Source organism: Maniola jurtina, chromosome 20, assembly GCF_905333055.1.
Source record: "Maniola jurtina chromosome 20, ilManJurt1.1, whole genome shotgun sequence".
NCBI lineage: Eukaryota > Metazoa > Arthropoda > Insecta > Lepidoptera > Nymphalidae > Maniola > Maniola jurtina.
In genome coordinates, this window is record NC_060048.1 from 2,384,599 (window position 1) to 2,407,261 (window position 22,663).

General features: G+C 38.4%; 2 protein-coding genes across 4 annotated transcripts; one reads left to right on the plus strand and one right to left on the minus strand.

Annotated features, from left to right (window-relative positions):
* Nucleotides 1-888: 888 nt before the first annotated feature.
* Nucleotides 889-4,842, minus strand: LOC123875758. 2 transcript variants are annotated; one of them, XM_045921797.1, is made up of 5 exons: nt 4,668-4,841; nt 3,709-3,946; nt 3,027-3,189; nt 2,600-2,761; nt 889-2,096 (listed from the first exon to the last, which is right to left on the minus strand). In XM_045921797.1, exons 1-5 carry the CDS (start codon nt 4,696-4,698, stop codon nt 1,971-1,973), a joined length of 720 nt encoding a protein of 239 aa, XP_045777753.1. In that variant the 5' UTR covers nt 4,699-4,841; the 3' UTR covers nt 889-1,970. The 2 variants fall into 2 exon arrangements, with proteins under 2 accessions (XP_045777753.1, XP_045777754.1); XM_045921798.1 differs by having other exon boundaries at nt 1,964-2,096; nt 2,604-2,761; nt 4,668-4,842.
* Nucleotides 4,843-5,598: 756 nt separating this feature from the next.
* On the plus strand, nt 5,599-19,524 carry LOC123875727. 2 transcript variants are annotated; one of them, XM_045921738.1, is made up of 17 exons: nt 5,599-5,770; nt 6,254-6,585; nt 7,271-7,450; nt 7,659-7,836; nt 8,364-8,543; nt 8,750-8,926; nt 10,363-10,481; nt 11,313-11,454; nt 12,283-12,359; nt 13,374-13,593; nt 13,985-14,173; nt 14,673-14,770; nt 15,206-15,325; nt 15,789-15,947; nt 16,384-16,533; nt 17,027-17,203; nt 18,510-19,524. In XM_045921738.1, exons 2-17 carry the CDS (start codon nt 6,289-6,291, stop codon nt 18,573-18,575), a joined length of 2,529 nt encoding a protein of 842 aa, XP_045777694.1. In that variant the 5' UTR covers nt 5,599-5,770; nt 6,254-6,288; the 3' UTR covers nt 18,576-19,524. The 2 variants fall into 2 exon arrangements, with proteins under 2 accessions (XP_045777694.1, XP_045777691.1); XM_045921735.1 differs by lacking the exon at nt 5,599-5,770 and having other exon boundaries at nt 6,104-6,585.
* Nucleotides 19,525-22,663: the final 3,139 nt, after the last annotated feature.

Genomic DNA, 22,663 nt, shown 5'->3' on the forward strand with positions numbered 1-22,663 from the left:
GAGGAAATGCGTAGGAGAACCAGATACGGACATAGCTCAGCGAATTAGCCAGCTAAAGTGGCAGTGGGCAGGCCACGTCTGGCGCAGAACCACCATTTGACAAGTGTAAATTAAAAAATAACACCCCCGACAAGTGAAGATTAGAAACTAGCTGATAACTTTCAAACGGCTGAACCGATTTTCTTGGATTATAGCTAAGAACACTCTCGATCATCCACCTTTCAAACAAAAAAAAAACTAAATTAGAATCGGTTCATTATTTTAGGAGCTACGATGCCACAGACAGATACACAGATACGCGTCAAACTTTTAACACCCCTCTTTTTGGGTGTTAATAAACCATAGAGATCATTTGCAAAGTACCAATGGAAACATACATTTCGCTGCCATCTCCTATTCTATATTATGCTCTTTATAATTATAAGTAGGTGCCAATTATTTACACATAGGTATATAAACGTAAATTTTTGGGAGTTACAATAAATTCATAGAACAATTATTTACAATTAAAGCTATAAAATCGAAAACATGGCCTATCTAACAAATGGAGTACATAGATTAGCGCTTTACAAACCAAAGCCTAGGTTTCAGGTACTTATTTGAAAGCAACTCGGCATCTTTCGCAATTGTAAAGATGACATTTCATTAATACTGTCGATATAATCTGGCTTTGCAATGTTCGTGACGGAACATTGAAGCGCCGGCCACACAAGCCGCGTATGCGTGGCGTAAGCGTAGACGTAGCGCGTATCATTGCGTTGTAATGTATGGAACTGAATGAGACATGGTATACCGCTTGCGTGGCGTTAACGTTCGCGTAGACGTAATGCATGCAGTTATGTCTATGAATTCACGCGCGTCACTACGCGCGTGTCACGTGTACGTGCTTGGTGTGAATCGGCTTTAAAAGCTTTATTAAAAGGCGGCAGATTTGATGTGTATATGTAACCTCGCCATTGACTATAATCTGATCATAGCTTGGCGATGTTGGTTTTATATTTTTTGCAGCCTAATATTAATATGTTTACCAACGTTCTCTTTAACAATGCCTTACTTACAATTTATAAACTATACATATAAAATCCGCTAAAGAGATGACGTTTTTAGGTTTGCTTGTCATCACTGAATCCTGAAACTTGATCATGTGGAGATGAACTGACATCCTGTTGGAGCGTATAAGTATCATTGCGATATACTTGATGGTGCCTGAATGCAGCAACAGACCAGCTTAATGAGCTGAGCAATATTTAGATAACTCCATTTTAGGATCTAGTATATTGTAGAGCTATGATCAGTACGCACCGCTAGAAAAGTATAAGGGATGATGATGATAGAAATGACATCAGTCATCACTTGAAAGATTCCACTTTGACTCTCGTATCATCTTGCCTTTTCTCCATGAAAAGGAAGAATAAAGTGATGAAATCACACTGGAGAGCCGAAAAGACATCAGACATTACATGGAAGATTCCACCTTGACTCTTGTATCACCTGACTTCCCTCAATCAGAATGAAGAACAAAGGTGACAAACTCATCCTCATGAGCAATTACATCATGTAGAGTGATGCATGACGCAAACGCGTGTGACAGTAAGTGTAGAAGAAACGCTGCTTTCTTCAGCTCTGCAAAATAGAGATGATGAGACAAAATGACAACAGTCGTCACATGAAAGATTCCACTTTAACTCTTATATCGCCTGGTCTTTACTTAACCAGAATGAAGAATAAAATTGGCCTCATAATAAATTACATCTTATTGAATGATGTATCTACCCTGATTAGTAGAAGAAACGCCGCTGGAATATTATAGCTCTGGAAAAAAGAGATGATGAGAAGAAATGACATCAGCTGTCACATGAAAGATTCCACTTTGATATCACCTTGCCTTTTCTCAACCAGAAGGGAGAACAAAAGTGACGAAGTCAACCTCATGATAAATTAGGTACATCTTGAAGAATCATGTGTTGTAATTAGAGTAGAGCGTGGCGTAAACGCGTACGACAGTATAGAAGAAAAGCTAATAGTGCCGCGATGGCTGCTCCAGCTATAAGCGTCTCTTCTCTGCGCGAACCACCAGCTCGCTCCACTACAGCACTCTGAAATAAGAAGTTTTATGTTATCATTTTGGATGAGAATTGATAATATCTTTAGCTCTAGTCTGGTCTAGTGGGGCTTGGGAGGGCTTCAGCCGTAGCTGCCATACCACCGTACGATTTTGGTGTTCCTGTTCGATGCCGAATAGGGGCATAGAGTTGTATATACGAGAAGGTAACCCTATAGCCTATAGGTACCCACTCTTTCCAGATTAGTCCACTACTCTTACTTAGTAAGTCACTACCAGCCTTTTATTGTTACATAGGATTCGACGCTTGTAGGTAGCCAATTGCATTTAACAAGCTGCTAGCAGCAAACAATGATGTCTAGAATGAAAAGGTTTTGTCTCGCCATGACAGCATACTAGATGACTGACAGTTCAATCTAATATTCGCCACATACTCTCTTACCTACTTGTATTGTTATTTTTCACAGAAACACCAGGATTTGATACAAGCATTCTACTGTTAGGATTTACAAACGGAAAGTCGAACTTATCACATACCCATCCTCCATGCTTGATGGCCCATGGTGTGGCACACTGGGCAACATGTCTCGCAGCCCAGTCCGCTGCTCGACACCATCCACCGACCCTCACTGCTCGTGCTACCACCTCGCATAGGAACGCCAGTACGACCAGTGCTCGCTGCTCTATGTGAACACAAGCCTGGAATATAAAGGGAATAAACAATTCAAAGTCAGACTAGTCTTCAAACAGTGCGTGTTGCCAGTGATGACATATGGATCCGAGACATGGTCGCTAACTATGGACCTCAAGCCCTCAAGAAAGCTTAGAGTCACTCAGTGACAGCGATGGAGAAGTTTGAGATTTTGAGTGTGAACATGTTGGAGTGGCTTCAGTTTTACTGACTCTTCCATTGTCAATTTTCAAAACATTGCCAGTTAAATCTCTAGATTAGTTATTTTCTTACCTGACATATCTCCTGCATGATATCCTCAAACTCCACTTCATCAAGGCACAAAAGAGGTATATGTTCAGCTCTCGATGCTAGTCTGGCTCTGGCCTTTGTTTCCCTGAACCTTCGAGCAGCTCGCTCAAGAGCTCTCCAGTCTCTCCAGTACATCCACCAACCTCTGAAAAATGTCCTTTCAAAATTAATATGCTGTTGTATGCAAGGGCTCTTATTATTTCTAAAAACCAGGATTTGGAGGCAAAAATTAGCCCAGTTCAAATAATAGAAATCGTTATTTTACACATGCAACCTTAGGGTGTATCAAAATCCAAGAAATACAATAATACTACCATTTCTTCATAGTGTTTGATGGCTAAACGAAATCTTTCACTGATTTACTAGTCCTGGACAATTTTCTTTGAACTTCAACTTCAATGTCGTCATTTTGAAGTTAGAAATATGGAAATTGGTTTTGGCTTCTGTTTATAAATAAAAGGCATAACAACGTTTTTGGAACTTCAAAAATCCTGAACTTCAAAAACTTTCATTTCTTACTAAACGCACAGGGGATGAATTTTCAAAAATTCTTTCTTAGTACTCACTCCCGTACTAAAAAAATCGAACGGTCCTAAGATGTTGCCGATGGGAAATTCGATCAAGTACACAGCTATAACACAGTAAATTTAATGAAGATGTTTACCTCTGGTCAGGATTAGCAGGCACAATCATACAAGGCGGTGGCCTCAACTCCTCAAGCCTCAAATGCTGCAGCAGCATCGCCCTGAAGAGCCTCACCCCTTTTTCTTCTTCCTCACCCTCCAGGTACGGCCCTCTCCAGTGCCCCTGGCAGTCATCTCTCCTCTCCTCATCCAGAGAGACTTGGCGGCGAAGTGGTGCTCTTGGTGTGTTGTATTCTTCTAATGATTGGACACTGCGAGCTGGAATAGAAAAATATTTTTAGCAGAAACCAAACTTACTGAACCACTTTAATGAAATGAGCTAAAATCCCGGAATTTTATTAACTGATTAATATCAGCTTATCTCGAAACTACAAGCAAATCGGATTCTATTTCGCCAACGAAGATTATTCCCACAGTGAAGATTTTACAAAGAACGAATTTGAAGATGTTTGAGATGATAATCAGGGTAGGCAAGATTTTATTCAAGGAATTGATATTTCAGTCTTTAAAATAAATACTTTGATAATTCTTAATATTACAAATCTTATCAAGATTTCCCAAGTCTTTCTCCATGTGTAGGTACTTATATAAATAACATAAAGGATTTATTTAATTAAATTACCTATAATATAGAAGACAATAAAATGCAATTGAAATAAAATCGTCTATCTGTAGTGACTAAATTAAATAACGACTATCGATTCAAGTAAACAATTGAGGACTCCAAACACAAAATAATTAACAAGACAGAACCACGCAGAACCTACTCGTATAAGAAACACATTGCTTAACTACATATCTATGCTTAACAACGACATTGTTTTCTTTAGACATTAGCCACAGCTATCCTTCTCTCACAATTCTATTAAACAACTCAATTAGTGCTGACAATGGTTTACTTATATCCATAATACTTCATGCAAAAGCTAAAGTGTTATGTAAATATGACAGGGTTACAAAAAAAATACAGTTAAGTTACCTCCGACAGCCTTTGATGGAGCAAATGCCATAACTGTTAAAGTGGAATATCAACCTAAGTTCACTACACTTGTTTCCTTGGAGCCAGTACTAGGAATGAGTGTAGACACTAAACATGAGTGACCTTGTGTATTATATGTCACGTCATGGCCCTGACACATATTTATGGGCATGCGCAGTGGAACTGTCTCTAAGGGAAGTTCGATGATGAAATATTTGTCGCTGAAACTGCGTTACTAAGTAACTTAAGTATTAATGAGTTGTTTTCAAAGGAAACCATCGCGAACTCTGAAGATTCAGCGTCAACACTGCCCGAACTCTTTTTTACCTGTTCCAGAAAGGAATATACCTACCTACTAGGTCCTACTAGGGCCTAGGACCTAGAAACTAGGACCTACTAGATCGCGTTTTTGATATTAAACAAATCATTGTATCATCATTATCACAACCACTCACCGATCCACTACTGAGCATGGGTCTCCCCTCAGGATGAGAAGGGTTTAGGTTACAGTACACCACGCTGGCCAAGTTTCACTCTTGAGAACATAAAAATGAAAAAAAAAAAAACACTTATGAAAAACTCTCACAGTACGCAGGTTTCCTCACGATGTTTTCCTTCACCGTTGAAGCAAGTGATATATAGCAGGTTTTAGATATTGCTTAAACCACCATCATTATCATGATCAATCCAACGCCAGGTCACTATATAGAGCATGTATCTCCTCTCAGAATGAGATGGACGCTTGCCACGTGCGGATTAGCAGGCTTTAAAACGTATATATGGAAAATTAGAGGTACCCAGTAACCCTAAACTCTCCGAATAGGAAATCAAAGTCATGAACCACTAGGCTATCATAGTTTTGTTATATAGAATTAAACCGTTACCCAGAATATTTATTCAAATTGGTAAATTGTCGAATGCTGTTTAATAGTCAGTCTCAATTGGTTATCGGAGTCGGGAGAGCGGGTCATTGTGCAACTGCTATCGTACAGGAAGCGCCATATTTGTCCGGATTATAAATGTCGCAGGAGCATATCGAAGTCAGGGCTTTGATCAAAATCCTGAGTTAAGTCCTGAAGTGAAGATCATAAGCCTGAATTATGGTAAAATTATTGATTTATATTCAATTTTTTAGTAAGATTAACTAAAGAAAATGATCCGGATTTTATAATCGCTATTAAACATTAGATACTTGCAGATTCTGTATAGATATCAAATTGGGTTTACGTGAAAAACCTGCATTTTGTGAAAACGTGCTTGATGAAAAATGCTGAAAAATAGTACCTAATAGTAATAGTATTAATTAAAATAATGGAGTCGTTAGTATTAATTTATGCTAATGTCATAACAGTTTAGGCAATTCACACTTTGCCACAACAAATTTTAAAGTTACTACAACTAGACACTTGATGAAAACTTTAATTTTAATCATTATCCTGCGACATACATATAGACGAGATAAGTCAGTACTGTAACAAACCGACGAACCAAACGCTTTACTATACGGAATTTACTACAAAACGCTATTTTCGACAATTTTGATAAGCAAAAATTTCAGAGTGATCTTCAACATAATTTTATTACAGAATCTGGTGTGAGTGATGTTTAAAATGATAGCAAAATGACTACGAATTCAAATAAAGGTGGCAAACGAAAAGTTTCTATCGACAACTTCATCGATAGTCGGGATAACCAATGTTGTAAGAGGATTTCGTATTTCGCATGTGTGTGTGGTGTTGTTTCTTTACTAATACAAGCATACAATTATGTGGACAATGCTGAAATTAATAACATTCTCGATGTGGATAATAGTGCAGTGAAAAGTGTTATCGATATGAAAATAGAAGAAAAAATTGAAGCGTATCTACTTCAAGTAACTGGTACTACTTCGCATAGGCTAAAAAGGGATGCTATGCTTGTAAGTAATAACTAAACATAATTTTCCTGACTTCTTAGATTTTAAAAATGGGGGACCTTTCGAAATCAAACCGGTAAGCATTTTGGAAACTCATAGTTTGTAATTTTTCTCTAATCTGAACTGGCCGAAGCCATCGGCTGTGGCTTTTAAATACAGATCCAACGACGAAACTCATACCCAAACATTACAAGGGCAGTTAAAATATTAAAAATATTTTTTTAAATAGCTTTCTTTAGAGCCCAAGATTTTTCTTCGATCAGGTTTCTCGGTAGATACTCGATTAACTAGATGGAAGATGATTTTTCTAAATTGTCTAGCACAGGATTTATTCCAGTGTAAAGAATTCCACTGGAATAAATCCACACAATTCAAACTTCGGTCTTGTGGAGGTTGTATCCAGTAGTTCCTTGCGAATCGTTTTATGTGATCTATCCACCACAACACCAACACAGCCGGCTCCACTAAAGGCCGATTCACACCAAGCACGTACACGTGACACGTGCGTATTGACGCGCGTGAGTCCGTAGACATAACTGCACGTATTAAGTCTACGCGAACGTTCACGCCACGCAAGCGGTATGCCATGTCTCATACAGTTCCATACATTAGAACGCAATGGTACGCGATACGTCTACGCTTACGCAGCCTGTGTGAACGAGCTGTTAATCATAGATTTTTCTGGTAGAAAACATCTTCAGTGATGCAAGAGGACTACACGGAGGGGCCTCATGTGGAGTTTTTCGACCCCAAGATAAAGTCACAGCTGGAGATGAAGGACACGAACGAGATGAAACGGACTGGCGCTAAGGGGGCAGCGCCTGGAGGTGACACCTGGGTGTGGCTGACCAGTTACTCGAGAGTACCCGTAAGTTTGATGATGTCCCAAGAACATCCGTATGCTTGTTATGAAATTTACATCTCGCTCAATAATTTTCTTAATATTCCATCCAAATAGGTATGCTTCAGAAAATTTTATATTGATTTAGTAGCCTACAAGTTTTTGAAGCTATCTTCAACAGTCAACACATAATGGGCCACACATCACAATGTTTTAAGCAATGTTCTTCTTTCAGTACAAAGTAGTTCAAGGCTTCTGCAAAGCGACACAGGATTATTGTCCGCCTGGTGTTCGAGGACCCAGTGGTCCTACTGGGCCTACTGGACCGAAGGGTGACAGAGGAGACCCAGGTGCTCCTGGTACATCAGGGAGTCCAGGGTTGAGAGGTCCCGGTGGGCCACCAGGTCCAAAAGGTTTGTAAATTATTTTGCCAGTAAATGACCCTTGAGGATGTGAAAAATTAGACGTTGAAAAATTTGCGAAACAGCGGAAAAATATCTCCGAATGATGAACCAGATTGTTGCCTGCTTTATTTTGTCGTTTCTATATCTGAAATTAGCCCTGATTGGAAAATTTTATCTTTAAAGAATATCTAAGTTTAATCTTCGTCAACTTCGTACTAACAAAAAAGTTATTAATCTACTTTTAACATAAAGAAGATTTTAACTTAAGTTGGCAATAAAGACTGACTAGATCTTTTCAAGAAAAATGAGACTCGTTGCGCTGTTCCAGGCCATGCTCAAACCAATTTAAACTACTTATATTTTTAAAATCGAATACCCTAACAAATAATTAATTTTATTATGAAGACAATTTCTTTAGAATACTAACTATTCCCTCGAAGTCAAAAATAAGTGATATTATTGACAAATATTCAAAAATAGGTGCACCACTATAGTTTTTGACGTAAGTTGTTTACTTGCTAAATGTTACTGAACAGGAGAGCGTGGTTTCCCTGGCAATCCGGGGCTAGATGGGCGAGATGGAGTTCCCGGTGAACCAGGCTTGGACGGCTTATCGGGTAGGAATGGAGCAGATGGCGCCCCTGGAAAGGACGGGCGAGATGGTATACCGGGCAAGGATGGTAGCCCCGGGAAAAACGGGAAGGATGGGAAAGATGGTGCGTATGAAGACATAATTCTTATTCAATCATTATCATCATCTTTGGAACTCATTTAGCTGATGCCCGAAACTTCGTTGTCAGATTTGGGTTTCTAAAATCCTGTTTTAATATCTTGAAACTATTTTAGTGGGAGTCTACATCATAGAGTAAACCTATAAGCAAAATCTCAGTGCGATAGTTAAAAAGTAAATGCTCAATTTCAGGTCGACCTGGAGCTCAAGGGCCTGCTGGTGTGAGAGGGCCTAAGGGGGACCGAGGTCCGATAGGGCCCAAAGGTCAGCGAGGAAATGACGGACGCGACGGACTCCCAGGCAAACCCGGCTTGTCGATCTACAACTACACTAAAGAAAACCAAATGTTTATACCTCCCACTTTTGCACGTAAGATCTCATTAGCTTATCCCATAAAATATAAAGGTGAATTATTTGAATAGGTGCTTAAATTATTTACCTACAATCTACATATTAATCACAAGCTTTAACAGCGAAGAAAAAGATCGTGAGAAAATTATACATGAAAAAACCAAAATAAAAATACACTTTATGGTGCACCAAATATATGTAAATAGGTAACAATTTAAAAATAAACACGAAGAAAAAACTGTAATAGAACAGTAGAAGCGATCTCTTTCAAGCAATCTACGATGGAAATAATAATAGAAAGTTTGGGGTAGGGTCTACATTCCTGAGAATTCACAAAATTATTGTTCTCAACGTTGTGTGAACTCTGCCAATACGCACTTGGTCAACGTGGTTAACCTCTCATTCTGAGAGAACAGCCATTTTCAGCAGGGGCCTGGCGATGGGTTGAGATGATGATGATGATAAAGATGATGGTGGCCATAAAGTTTACTACTAAAGGAAAGCTTTTTCTTCTTCCTTACCTTATCCCACGCTACGTGGGGTTGCCACAACATGTCTTCCTCTTCCACTCCCTTCTGTCATCCATCAACGTATCATCTACCCCTTTTATATGCACATCCTCTTTCACGCATTAATCCTCTTTTTTTTTAAGTCCTCTTTTCTTTTTGTCTTCCATATGCATATTTAACATTCTTCTAGTGATATGACTTTGTTCCCTACGTATAACATGCCCATACCATGCCAGCCTATTACTTAAGAAAAGCAGGTGCTGAAATATTCATGAGCTCAAAGCTTAACTTACCACTCCGTCCTGGTGCAATATGTTGTTCCCAAGTGCTATATCCCTCTCCTTTATGAGATACTAGCTGATGCCCGCAGCTTCGCCCGCGTGGATTGGTCAGATCCCCTGCAGCATCAGGATTGAGGAGTTGGACTCCAAATTTTTTATGAAACAATGTCGCAAAGTTCCTCTATCGATTAAAAATAACGCAATATAGTTATGTAATGTATAGTTAATAATAGAAATGACGCAAATCGGTTCAGAAATCTCGGAGATTTCGGTGTACATAGGTAGAAAAACACAACTCCCTTTTTGAAAGTCGGTTAAAAAAGTAGCCTATGTTACACCCTGGTCAATCCTCTACTTGTCTGTGAAAATCCCGTCAAAATCGGTTCAGCCGTTCCAAAGATTAGCCTTTTCGAACAGACAGACAGACAGACAGACAGACAGACAGACAGACAAAAATTTTAAAAACGTGTGATTCAGTGTTGGTATCGTTCAAATAACCATATGAGCTTAATATAAGGTAGTTATTTCGAAATTACAGACAGACACTCCAATTTTATTTATTAGTATAGTATAGAATAGATATAGATAATATAAGACGATTGGCTAATACCTTGCAATATACTAGGTATTTCAAAATCCCTAAAATATTAAAAATACATTTTAGTGGACAACCCAAGGTTAATAGTGAGGGAAGGTGACACAATGCGAATAGATTGCAACCCAAAGGCCTTCCCCGAGGCAGCTATCGAGTGGAGAAGAGCAGATGGGACTCCTATTATACAGGTACGATTAATTAAATTCTATAAAAGCTATCACCACACATTGTGATTCTGGTCCCTGATAGTTGCCTATTATCATCTCTGTGTATGATTTTGAGAACGTTCTCTAGAGTGAAGAGAGTCAGTTTCGTTCTCTAGAGACAAGAGAGTCACTTTGATAGTAAAAAGTCATGCTAATTAATGAATTTAGCTGGTAAGGGAAAGTGGAGGGTCCCTAAGTTGTTGAGCTATTTGAATATTTTTCAGAACGTAAATTCAAATCTCTCTATTTTCTTCAAATCGTTATAAAAGGTGTAAAAAAGCTAGATCAAAACTTTTCACCCAACTTATTGTTGTTTCACAAACGTTTTATAAATCTGAAAAAGATTTGATGTCCATATAGATTGTTACGGCCATAATCACGTAACTAGTCGGACTTACATCGACTAAATACTTGAGTATTAACGTAACAAGTAACAACCTATACTTATAATCAACTTATACTTGAAATCACTTACGATAGTTTAAACGTTAAAATAGAAATGAAGTCGTATGAATGTTTTACTGAGTTCTAAAGTTTTAAGCATATTATACAATCGAAGATTATGTAAATGATAAAAAAGCATGGCTTTGACTCTCTCCAGCAATGCGTGGGGCTGCAATTACTTGTAGGTATAATATGGCATATTATTGTAAATTGAACAGTTGAAAAGATCAACCGCCGAGTTTCTTGCTGGTTCTTCTTGGTAGGAACGGCATTCCGACCCAGTGGCTTATTTTGACGATTCAAAAGCACTTGTAATAGTTTATTTGAATAAAAATCCTATTCTATTCTATTCTAAAGTGATATTTTCAGGGCTCTTGGCGTGACGCGTCAGTAAGCGGGCACGTCTTGAACATTCCGAATGTGTCGCGATGGCACACTGGCAAGTATGTCTGCCTCGCCAACAACGGCATGCAACCGCCCGCCAACCAGACCACAGACGTGGAAGTTCACTGTAAGTAGTTAGTAGATTACAACAAGTACATATTCAAAACTAGCCGATGCCCGCGATTTCACCCGCTTGGATTTAGGTTTTTCGAAATCCCTTGGGATTTTCCGGGATAAAAAGTAGCCTATGTGCTAATCCAGGATATTATCTATCTCCATTCCCAGCCAAATCCGTCCAGTAGTTTTTGCGTGAAGGAGTAACTAACACACACACACACACATACACAAACTTTCGCCTTTATAATATTAGTGTGATAGTGTGATGTGAAGTGTGATTCGACAACGGGAGCCGTAGCAGAAATGGCTGAAACTAAGCGGCGCAAATATGCCTCTCTTATCGAGACTTAAATTGTTCCGTTTGCCGTGGAGATCATGTGGGTGGGATCTTTGTGCTAAAAATTACCAAACATTTCACCACGGTTAATAGCCTCATCTGGTGATAGAAGGGCTGTCCCATTTTTTGGAAAAGAATCAGGCTGTCCAGCGTAGAAATGCAGCCAGTATTCTTCCATGCATGCAGGTAGATTTTACAGTAATTATATAGGTAAGTCTAGCTTTAAGATTTTTTTGGATCATTTCAATAAAATAAAATAAAATACTATGTCCGACTAGTTTCAACTAACACTTGAGTTCAGCCGACAGATATTTATACTTAGTCATAATGGATAGTCACCCACGATATAGCTTAAATTAATGTAAGACCCTGTCGAAACTTTTAAAGTTCATGTTGAAAACCCTGGGTTTCGTGCTAGAAGGACCTTGGTCGTTAAGAACACACCATAAGTACTTATAGAAGCTACTTTGGCGCTCAAGTTATTGTTTTGCCTTTTTTCAGTCAGTCCATACATACGGGTCCCGAATAACATCCTCTACGTCCCTCATAACAACAAAACGGCCAAAATTGAATGCGAGGTAAGGATTACACGTCATCATTATCATCATCATCATCATCAACCCGTCCCCGGCTATAATTGAACATGGGTCTCCTCTCAGAATCAGAAGGGTACGACCATAGTCCACCACGCCACGGGCTCAGTGCGGATTGGCAGACTTCACGCACCTTTGAGAACATTATGGAGAACTCTCAGGCATGCAGGTTTCCTCATGATGTTTCCTTCACCGTTAAGCAAGTGTTTTTTTAAAGAATATTAGCCTTGCTAATTATGACTACTAACTACTACGAAAACAGGAAGCAGTGGTGAAGAGAAGAAAGAAAGTAATACAGGTATGTCCATGGATGAGTGTGATGATGAAAACAAAGGCAATGAGAAGAACAAATTCGAGAGAAAAAAAGGTAGCATAAATTATATGAAATTAATTCAAAAATTGAAAGAGATATATTTGTCGGACTGCACTTTCGAAGAAAAGATTAAAGCATTTATTGGTTTTATTTTTGAGATTATGAAGTATATTTTGGTTTGGTTTGGGGATAATGACATCTGCACATGGCTGCTTTCTAAATCAAATTATGGATAGTGAGAAAGACTTATTTTGTTAGATTAAGAATTTTGTTGTATTGTTGTATTTAATTAGATTATAATAGGGCTGACATGTACTTTTAAATGTATCAAAGCCCTTAAATAAATAAAGAAAAAAAAAAAAAAATTATGACTACTACTCCCCTTTCCCCGCCAACTAAGCGTAAAGCTTGTGCCAGGAGTGGGTACGACAACAGTGCAACGGGTGGGGTTTGAACCGTCGACCTTTCGGAATTCAGTCCGCTCCTCAACCGTTGAGCTATCGAGGTTTTTAAATGGTTAAAATGCACATAACTCCGGGAAGTTAAAGGTGCGTGCCCGGGATCGAACTCCCGATGTCCTGAATAGGAGCCTGATAATCTAACCACTATCTAATACTGCTATACTATCACTTCTTACTGCTGCTTACTTATATACCATCTTTAAACTATCTTGTTTTTTTTTTAAGATCCAAGCGTGGCCAGAACCTGTCCTAGCATGGGAATGCGATGGGCTAACTCTAGAAGGATCTCGCTTCAAGATGGATGTTGCTACTACCGGTGATCCTTGGAGATGGATCATGCGACTGGAGATAGCGAACTTCAGGGAACATGACCTGAGGCTATACAGCTGTGTGGCGAAAAATGAGCTCAATAACAAGACTGTTAAGGGCCATATTAAATTGATGTGTAAGTTTCGGCGTCTGTTTCTTTAGCCGTTTCCTATTTACCTTCCCAAATATCTAAATGATGATAGTCGAAAAATATGACCACAATTTGGCGAGTTACTAGTTCACAATAACCAATAATCGTCCGAATGTTCTCAGTAGAGTAGAGTCTGCTTTTGAAACGATTGGTAATCTGGCAATATTGAGGTATCACACAGGATGGCCTGCAAGAAATAAATATTTTTGAATAGGTATCTTCTCGACTAACTTTTGTCAACTAGCGTCAAAACAATCAATTCCCTGAAATGCGCTGATGCGTCTTCAGCACACTTTCCTCCAATTACATTTCTTCACATGGTTTGCCATATTACGCTCCTAATATTTCGCGAGTCATCAAATTTAATTATTATCAGATGCTGGCCCCAACCAACAAAACCAGATCCAGCAGCCCATGGAATTCGGTTCTCCACCACCTATCCTCACTTCCTACGAGGAGCTGTGCAAGGTGCAGAAGTGTCCATCTTGTGCTCGCTGCGACCGCGCTCTGCTACTCATCTCTACTATGAACTCTACCGCTGGATACAAGCTGTCGAGGAATCTTAGTAAGCTGCTTCTATTATAAAGCTGAGGTGTAGAGCGTACTTTGATTTTGTACAAAAAGTTTCAGTTAAACGGGACATATTTTTATGTTTCTGGGCGATTTCAAACTACGCTTAAAAATCTCAACAATCTTTGCATCTTTTCTAGTCAAGTTAGTGGAAATTGCTGATCCAGTTGAGTGTGCTAAAATATCTAGAGCTTCTAAACCAGATTAAAAAACAGCAATCCAAATATGTATAGCAAAGCAATTAAACCAAATCCAATAGCAAAGCAATGAGACCGAATTGTTGCAATTTTTATATTTCAAATCAATTCATGCTTGGTTTCTTCTGCATTTGGATGTAAGGAAATTGAACTAACTAAATCCTGTTATCTCAGGGAAACATTATATGGGGAGCAATTCAACGACGTCTTTATCGCCACCACGTTAATCTGAGTAATTAATACCTATTACATTATTTATATTGACCCAATTACTGAGTCAAATAAATTGATTTTCAGATTGTCAACTATACGCCATCGGCAAACCTGTCTACCATCGATATAAAGAAGAATTATTTGGAGCATGGTTAAGAGACTCCAATGCCTCTGACAGTCAGGTATTAATTTATAATACACATATATAATTTTGACGAACTGGCGCATACGTAGATAAGTGCTAAGGTCAAGTTTATGTGAGGTCCAAGAATCGATTGCTAGCAGTGGCAAGGAAATTTATAATGTCTTAATTAACTATGGCCTGATATCCCGTATGCCAAGCGATTTTGCATTCCAGTATGATAACCCGTCCAAACCGTTATAGGAGTAGGTATTGGGTTTAATAAAAACTGTCATACCTACCCTTTCCAGGGTAATTTGCTTCCATCTACTGCGTCATCATAATAGAATAAATTTTTTAATAATTCATTTCTTAACACTATTTCACGCGGTCAAGGATTTTGTAATATTTTTCAAAAAGAGGCCTATAAAATACCTACTGGAATTAGTGACGCATGTAGACTGGATTACTATTGGAATCTCAATTGATATTACAGAAAGAGAAACTCTGGACAACACAAGAAAACGATGTAGAAAGACTTCGAGAATACAGGAGCAAAGCCAGCTTTAAATCTGACCAAGTCGATGAATTTCATAAACTGCAGAAGCCATTTTTTGTAAGTTCTTTTAAATCTTAAAAAACTAAGATTAGCTAAAGAGAAAGCAATGAGAAAGTGTAGATTGGAGCGTGCTGCCAAGAAGACGAAGACGGTGAATAACGAAAATTGTGAAGTAGTTTGAATGCACTAACCAAAATATGTCCAATACAAGTCCTCTTCTAAATGTCTTCCTATAGACTCAAAGAGCGTCTGTGCTAATAAACTGAGCAATTTCACCTGCGTTAATCATTGACTGCCATTAATTCTTCGGGAGCGGTGATTCACCAACACTAATGCACCGAATTGATACTTGGCAAATCCATGCAAAGCAGCAGGAATATTTCATGCTTGAACGAACTTGAGCCTGACGTGTGAGGTGTTGTTCTGGTGTGAAGTACTGCTAAATATTCGTTGCTATTTTCTTGACTTCAGACAAAGGTTGCATTGCCTCTACTAAGGGTTTGAACTGTTTGATTTTCAGGGTAACGGCCATGTAGTGTTCAGTGGATCGTTCTTCTACCAGGCGAACGAGTCCGGTAACCCAGGAGACATCATTCGCTACGACCTCACGCAAAGCAGAATCAAATCCGTACACTTGCCCCACGCTGATGGGAGACTATACAGTGCCCAACACAATCAGGTACCAATCAATGCAAGGTTCTCTTCCTATTGTCTTGCTCTTCCTATTTTATCTTGTTCTTATCACTGTCTTGCTCTTCATAATGACATGCTCTTCCTATTGTCTTGATCTTCCTATTGTCTTGTTCTTGCTATATGTAATAGCAAGAGCAAGATAATAGGCTTTTATTACTTCTATTGCTCTTACCACTCTTGTTGGCTGTTACTTAGGATTTATAAATTAACGTCAATTTGTAATCTCGAGAAACTACGAAAACACGCATATCGATTTATTTAATTGGCAACTTATTGCAACATCCTAACTTGTCTTTATATGCCTGCGAGGGATCTATCTATGGGCCCACCGCATTATTATACCGCCGCATTATAAAAGGAATCACGAACCTCAGCAATGTACAACTGGAAAGTGAGTAGGAATACCTTGTTTTCATCACCAGGTGGACTTCAGTGCAGATGACAACGGTCTATGGGCCATCTACTCAATAGCGGAGTCGAACAACACCGCTGTCGCCAAGCTGAGCTTTGACCCGAACAGAGACGACTTCAATATCGACTACATTTGGAACATCTCTTTGAACCATAAACAAGTGAGCATAAAATTATAACCTTGGGAATTTAGGAAGCCTCAAGCGTCGAGCTCTTTACAGCAATAGTGAGCGTGTGGTTTCATAGCCAGGAGGTTCTGTCTTGTTTTCCAGGACCTCTACCTCAAGACATGCTGTTTTTCTGGTAACTGGTAGCTGGCTTATCTGTCATACCCCGTCCAAGATAGCCCATTCTTCGCTTCGATCTTGTACTGCACCATCTCCTACCTACCAGGCGATCACAAGGGTCGCTTAACGCTAAGCATAAGTTATTTGTAAGTATTCACGGGCAAAGCCTCCCACCAGATTAGACAAAAGACAATTTAAAAATCATAAATTTTCAAATTGCCCCTTCGCAAATCCAGGACCTCCCACTCATGAGATCAGAACGTTCATACTTGCACCACGGAGGTCTTCAGAATGACCCTATAATACGACTTATTAACCTTTTAAGTCAGCTAAGGAAAATAGATTATAGGTGCCTACTTTCTTGCAGATGGGTGAAATGTTCATAGTATGCGGGGTGCTATACGCCCTGGACTCAGCCACAGAACGAGAAAGCAAAGTGACCGTGGCCATAGACTTGTACCTCAGCAAGCCGGTAGAAGTGTCACTGCAGTTTACTAACCCTTTTAGAAAGACAACGCAACTGGGCTATGACCACATGCATAAGGTAAGACATTAGTACGCGACAGGCCGGGATGGCAATCGGGATATGAGGCGGGGGGACGCCCCGCACACCCGCACGTCAGACGTCACACGCACTATTCCGCACCGGGTGCTGTGCGGGTGTGCAGGGCGTCCCCACCCCAATTATTGTCATCTCGACCTGTCGTGTACTATAGGTAACATATGTACGTAGGCATACTGTCCTAAACTCGGGTTTGGCGTGAAACATTAGATAATAATAATTATGAGAACATGAAAGTAAAAAAACTAAAATGGTAAAGCCACATTGCTGGATTGATACTTACCAACTGGTACTTACGAATTATTTCTTTATACAATACAAAACAAGACTGCAAAATCAAGAAGTCTGCTAAAAAATTTCGAGTAACAGCGGCATCCATATTTCTTGACGAGAATCTCTTCGTATCCGTTTCACGAACCTAGATTGAGATTTTCTTGATTGCGAAGTTAGGTAGTAAGTTATCAGTAAGCGTTCAGATAAGGTACGTACAGAAACAAAAATAAAAAGCCAAATTAAAATTCATTTTTACTATTCAAATGAAAATAAAATATGTAGTAAGTTGAACATCACTAAATATTTCAACTGCACCACTAACTTTTGGCTTCTAGCGACATCTATGTTAATGATACGTCAACTTGGAAAATTTTGCTTAGGTAATACCTAACAATCTGTAATGGACCATACAAATTGTTTTGTTTCAGTTATTTTAATATGCTTTAGTGAACTATCGTAGATATTTAGTGTAAGACATCAAATAGTTAGTGTAATATTTAATGTAATACATAGTTATTGTAATACATTAACTTTCTACGGTAGTATAATATCTAGACGAAGCATAACAGACACTAGTAAATGTGCGATCTATCTACGTGAATAAATAGAATTTGATAACATTTTGTCTAATAATAAATAGTAATCTATACTTAACAATACCAAGAGGAAAGTTTTAGGTATATTTTGTCTGTTGGTAATCGATATTTCTGAAACTACTAAACTGATTTTAATAATTTTTTCACTATTAAAAAGCTATACTCTATTCAAACGTAACATAGGCTATGAATGAATATGTTTACTTTAACTTGTACACCATAAAATTAACACAGAAAAAAACACATAAAAAATTACTTCAAATTTTACCCAAGTGAAGTCAATTAGTAATTACTAATAATTCTACTGAATTACTGATTATTGAATTGTATTATAATGGGTAGAATTTAACACGCCCCGGGGGAATATGTACTTACCTCTAAACAAAAGTAACTATCCCAAAACCTTTTAATTTTTTCAGGAGCTGTATTCATGGGATCGCGGTAACCAGTTAACGTATCCAGTCAGATACAACGAGTTACCTTGACATTAGTACTAAATTACTACTTAGCACAAGTAGGTACTTGGGATGAAAGGAACTACTCTTTGGGGAAATTACTCTTATCTAGTGCATTGCTTTAATTGTGCAGTTTATGCCTACTTAAGCGTTTAAGAGATACAAATTACACACTTTAAGGCTAGATACACATCTGGTGGAGTTTCACGAGTGGGATAAAGTCGTGATTTTTAGCATTCTGTCTGCGTTGATTAAGGCCGATTCACACCAAGCACGTAAACGTGACACGCCCGTAGTGAGGCGCGTGAATCCGTATACATAACTGCACGCATTACGTCTACGCGAACGTTCACGCCACGCTAGTGGTATGCTATGTCTCATACAGTTCCATACATTACAACGCAATGGTACGCGCTACGTCTACGCTCACGCGACGCATACGCGGCCTGTGTGGCCAGCGCTTTAATAAGGCATTTAGTGCGTGCAAGTCTATTTTACGGATTTTCACTATATTTTTCTCTAAGTAGCCTTATATTTAAAAAAATACCTTCTTTCAGATTACGCACAAATCTTGCGGAATTTTGCGTGTGGAAAAACGCGTGCGGAATTTTTCTTTGGTCATTTGTCCGCATAGCGCTCTATTTTGTGAATTCCATGTGCATAGTCATGCAAGCGTGTACCTTTACCGTGCGGAATTCCGCTAGGTTTGTTCCTAGCCTTAAAAGCAGAATAATATACTGCATGATATAATAAAGATACGTGGCTACATTTTATACTTTTATAGTCAAGTATTACTATGTGATTCAAGTAAAATGATTGACGATATACCTACCTACTTGTAATGCTAAGCAAATAACTTTTACCTAAATTCAAAGTTTATATAGGTAAATAGGTACCTTATATGCTAATTACGAAGTGTCTTTCCGTCAATCATTTTAATTGAAACTTATTATAGCTAAAAATCAATTGTACAAATGTAAAATAAATGGTGTTTTAATAAAATTTATTGCGAAGAAAATTATTTTTTGTTAGCTAACCTTACCTATATTTTTAAACAACCTTTAAAAACTAAGGTCATTTTAAGTTAATTTTGAGACAATCTTAGTGTCTTAAAATTAACCTATATTTCATTTTTGAGACATTTTTCTAGTACCTATATAAAAACGATTTAAAAAACTAATCTAATACTTAAATATCTATCGTATCCTTGTATTGTCACAAGATGTTTTAAGTAACCCTGCGTCGATATAGGTATAAAAGGACATAAAAAACAAAGCCTAAGGTCTATAAGAACACCAGTTATTAAAGATATCTCGGACTTTAGGAGTTGGAACTTAAAAGCTGCTCCCACTTGACCCTTTCATTTTCCTTCACACAAAAAGTAGGTACATTTCGTGGCATGGTCTCAAAATATAAAAATGTTTTAAAAATCTTAACTTTAAGATGTACTAAAATAAAGTTTTATTTTATTGTTAAAGGTTTTGTCCATATAAAAGTTGCAAAAACCATCACATTATCGAAAATTTTAAAGAAACGTTGCAGAATCCAAACGTCGAATCTAATATTTTAAAAGAGCATACAAAAACAAAGCCTACAGTGCCTACCCTAGCGCTAGCAGGCCATTAATATCTAGGAGTCGGAACTCAAAAGCTATGCCCACTCCGACCCCCGTCATTTTTCGCCACAATAGCTAGCAATACATTCCGTGACTTGGCAGAACTTGAGAACTGCCCCTTGCGATCAATACGTGCGCACAACGCCATCTAGCAGCCATCGCGCAGCCAAATTACAGTTTAATAGTTCATTAGATCGACAAAAATGGCGGGGACATACAGTTTAAATTCGGAACACGCTATCGATTCGCGGTTTGCCGCGATTGGCAAAAATGGCCGTCAGATTTTAATGCTCGTTTGAATGCGCGCTGGGATCCTGTTGCCGAAATTCCGCTATCAACTTTTAGAATTTGTATTTTATACAAGTTTGAAATAAGGAAAATTTTATAAATTAGTAACTATGTAGATACTTAGTACATTAAGAGTTAGGACCTAGGTACGTAGGTACATTGAGAGAAATTTCCTTCTGATTTTCCTTTTTACTTCTTAAATCGTTTCTTTTCAAAAGGAAGAACTTTTCCTACTCACTGATTGGGAAATACGGAAAACTGCGGAAATCAAGGAAGGAGAGTTTTCCCTCCCTTTTAAAAGGAAACGCTTTTGGAAGTAGATTAGAAGGAACGTAAGACCTTCAATTACATACCTACTTTGGGTATTGAGTTGTAAAGTACGGAAAGTGTGTCAAAAAAACACAAAATAATGAATGTGTGTCTGTCTGTTTGTTACCTTTTCACGCCAATACGCTAAACAGATTTTGACGAAAAGTACAGGTAGCTTCCATCTTGACGACGGACTATAAGCTACTTTTTTCCCGTAAAATCGATGAGTTGTCATGGGATTTTCAACGAACCTAAATCCACAACGAAGTCCTGGGCAGCATCTAGTACTTTATAAAGGCCTATATATAGATTCATCTTTAAAATATGTAGCGAGCTAAAAAGGAAAATGTTGAATATCTAATTTAGGTATCTACTGAGACATTCAGATTTCCGAGACTGTTAGAAATCTAAAATAGCGTCGTCTGGCCCCGTCTGGGTCAATATTAGGCCACCAGATAAAAGGGTTACTTAATAATGGAGCATCTGGATATTCAGTGAGAAGCTAAATTAAAAATAATTAATTATATTAAGCTTATTTCGTGATTTAAGACGGGTCTCCCCTACACTCGCTCCATACAAACGTAGTTCCAATTTCATTTGAATATTAAGCAACCAAAGTCCAAGAAATTTTGCAGACATATTCTAGAAACTAAAATCTATGCCTGTGATTTTTCAGATTTCTGTTAAAATATTCGGTTTCAAAGTTACGCGGTCTTAAAAATTAACAAACAAATTTTTGAGCCCCTGTAATTTTAAAATTATACATTTTTGAAAAATCTAAAACACCACAGGCACAGATATTAGTTTCTAGAATATGTCTGCAAAATTTTATGGACTTAGGTTGCTTGATATTCTAATGAAATTGGAACTACGATTGTATGGAGTAAGTGACGGAAAGAGCCCCGCTTACTTCGTTACCACGACACATGCAATTATGTAGGTCGAAATATCGACAAATCAAATCATCAAATTAATCATTACTAGCTGATGCCCGCAGCTACGCCCGCGTGGATTTAGGATGCATGTATTATACATATAAACCTTCCTCTTGAATCACTCTATCTATTAAAAAAATTTGCATCAAAATCCGTTACGTAGTTTTAAAGATCTAAGCATATATAGGGACAGACAGACAGGGAAGCGACTTTGTTTTATACTATGTAGTGATGATGTAAGACGTAGTTAGTAGGTACCTACCCGTTATCTACATTCTAATAAATTAAAACTATACCTACTTACCTAAGTAGACCGCTTATTTTTACTTTTGATTCATCATCGTCATCATCAACAACCGATAGACGTCCACTACTGGACATACTAGGTCTCTTGCAGGGACTTCCACAGGCCACGGTCTTGTGCCGCCTCTAGCGGCTCCTTGTACTCGTTTGATGTCATCTGGCCACCTAGTGGGGGTCCTCCAATGCTGCGCTTTGCGGTGCGAGGTCGCCATTCTAGCTCTTTGGGACCCCAACGTCAGTGGCGTGCACAGGGTTCGAACTCAGGATAAGCCTTACTTAGGTAACTATCTATTTAATGGCAGGTAATCATGAAAAATCGGCCAAGTGCGCGTCTGACTCAAACACGAAGGGCTCCGTACCAATGCACAAGAAATAACACTTTTTTAATGATGTAACCTCAATTTTCTAGTTTGAGATTTTCCACTTTACTTGTGCTATAAGACATTGCTAGTTGCTACCTGCCACATGATTCTACGTCAATACACTCTAGGTTTTGATTTCCTTGGCGGGTCTGGACAGACAGACAGACAACGAAGTGATCCTATGAGGGTTCCTTTTTCCTCTGGAGATGTGGAACCTTAGAAATGAGCATTAAGCCATTTCTTCTGGGATAAGCAGTGCTTTTTTGCCTTTATGACCTGCACGCCACTGCCCAACGTCTGTCTATC

Excerpts from the sequence above, each read along its gene's own strand:
- LOC123875758 (XM_045921797.1), bottom strand. The coding sequence starts at position 4,698 with ATGGCATTTGCTCCATCAAAGGCTGTCGGAG. Across the intron at positions 3,190-3,708 it reads CCTGCTAATCCTGACCAGAG|AGGTTGGTGGATGTACTGGA; the intron begins GTAAACATCTTC and ends GACATTTTTCAG. Across the intron at positions 2,097-2,599 it reads CCATCAAGCATGGAGGATGG|AGTGCTGTAGTGGAGCGAGC; the intron begins GTATGTGATAAG and ends TTCTTATTTCAG.
- LOC123875727 (XM_045921738.1), top strand. The coding sequence starts at position 6,289 with ATGACTACGAATTCAAATAAAGGTGGCAAACGAAAAGTTTCTATCGAC. Across the intron at positions 7,837-8,363 it reads TGGGCCACCAGGTCCAAAAG|GAGAGCGTGGTTTCCCTGGC; the intron begins GTTTGTAAATTA and ends GTTACTGAACAG. Across the intron at positions 12,360-13,373 it reads CGGCCAAAATTGAATGCGAG|ATCCAAGCGTGGCCAGAACC; the intron begins GTAAGGATTACA and ends TTTTTTTTTAAG.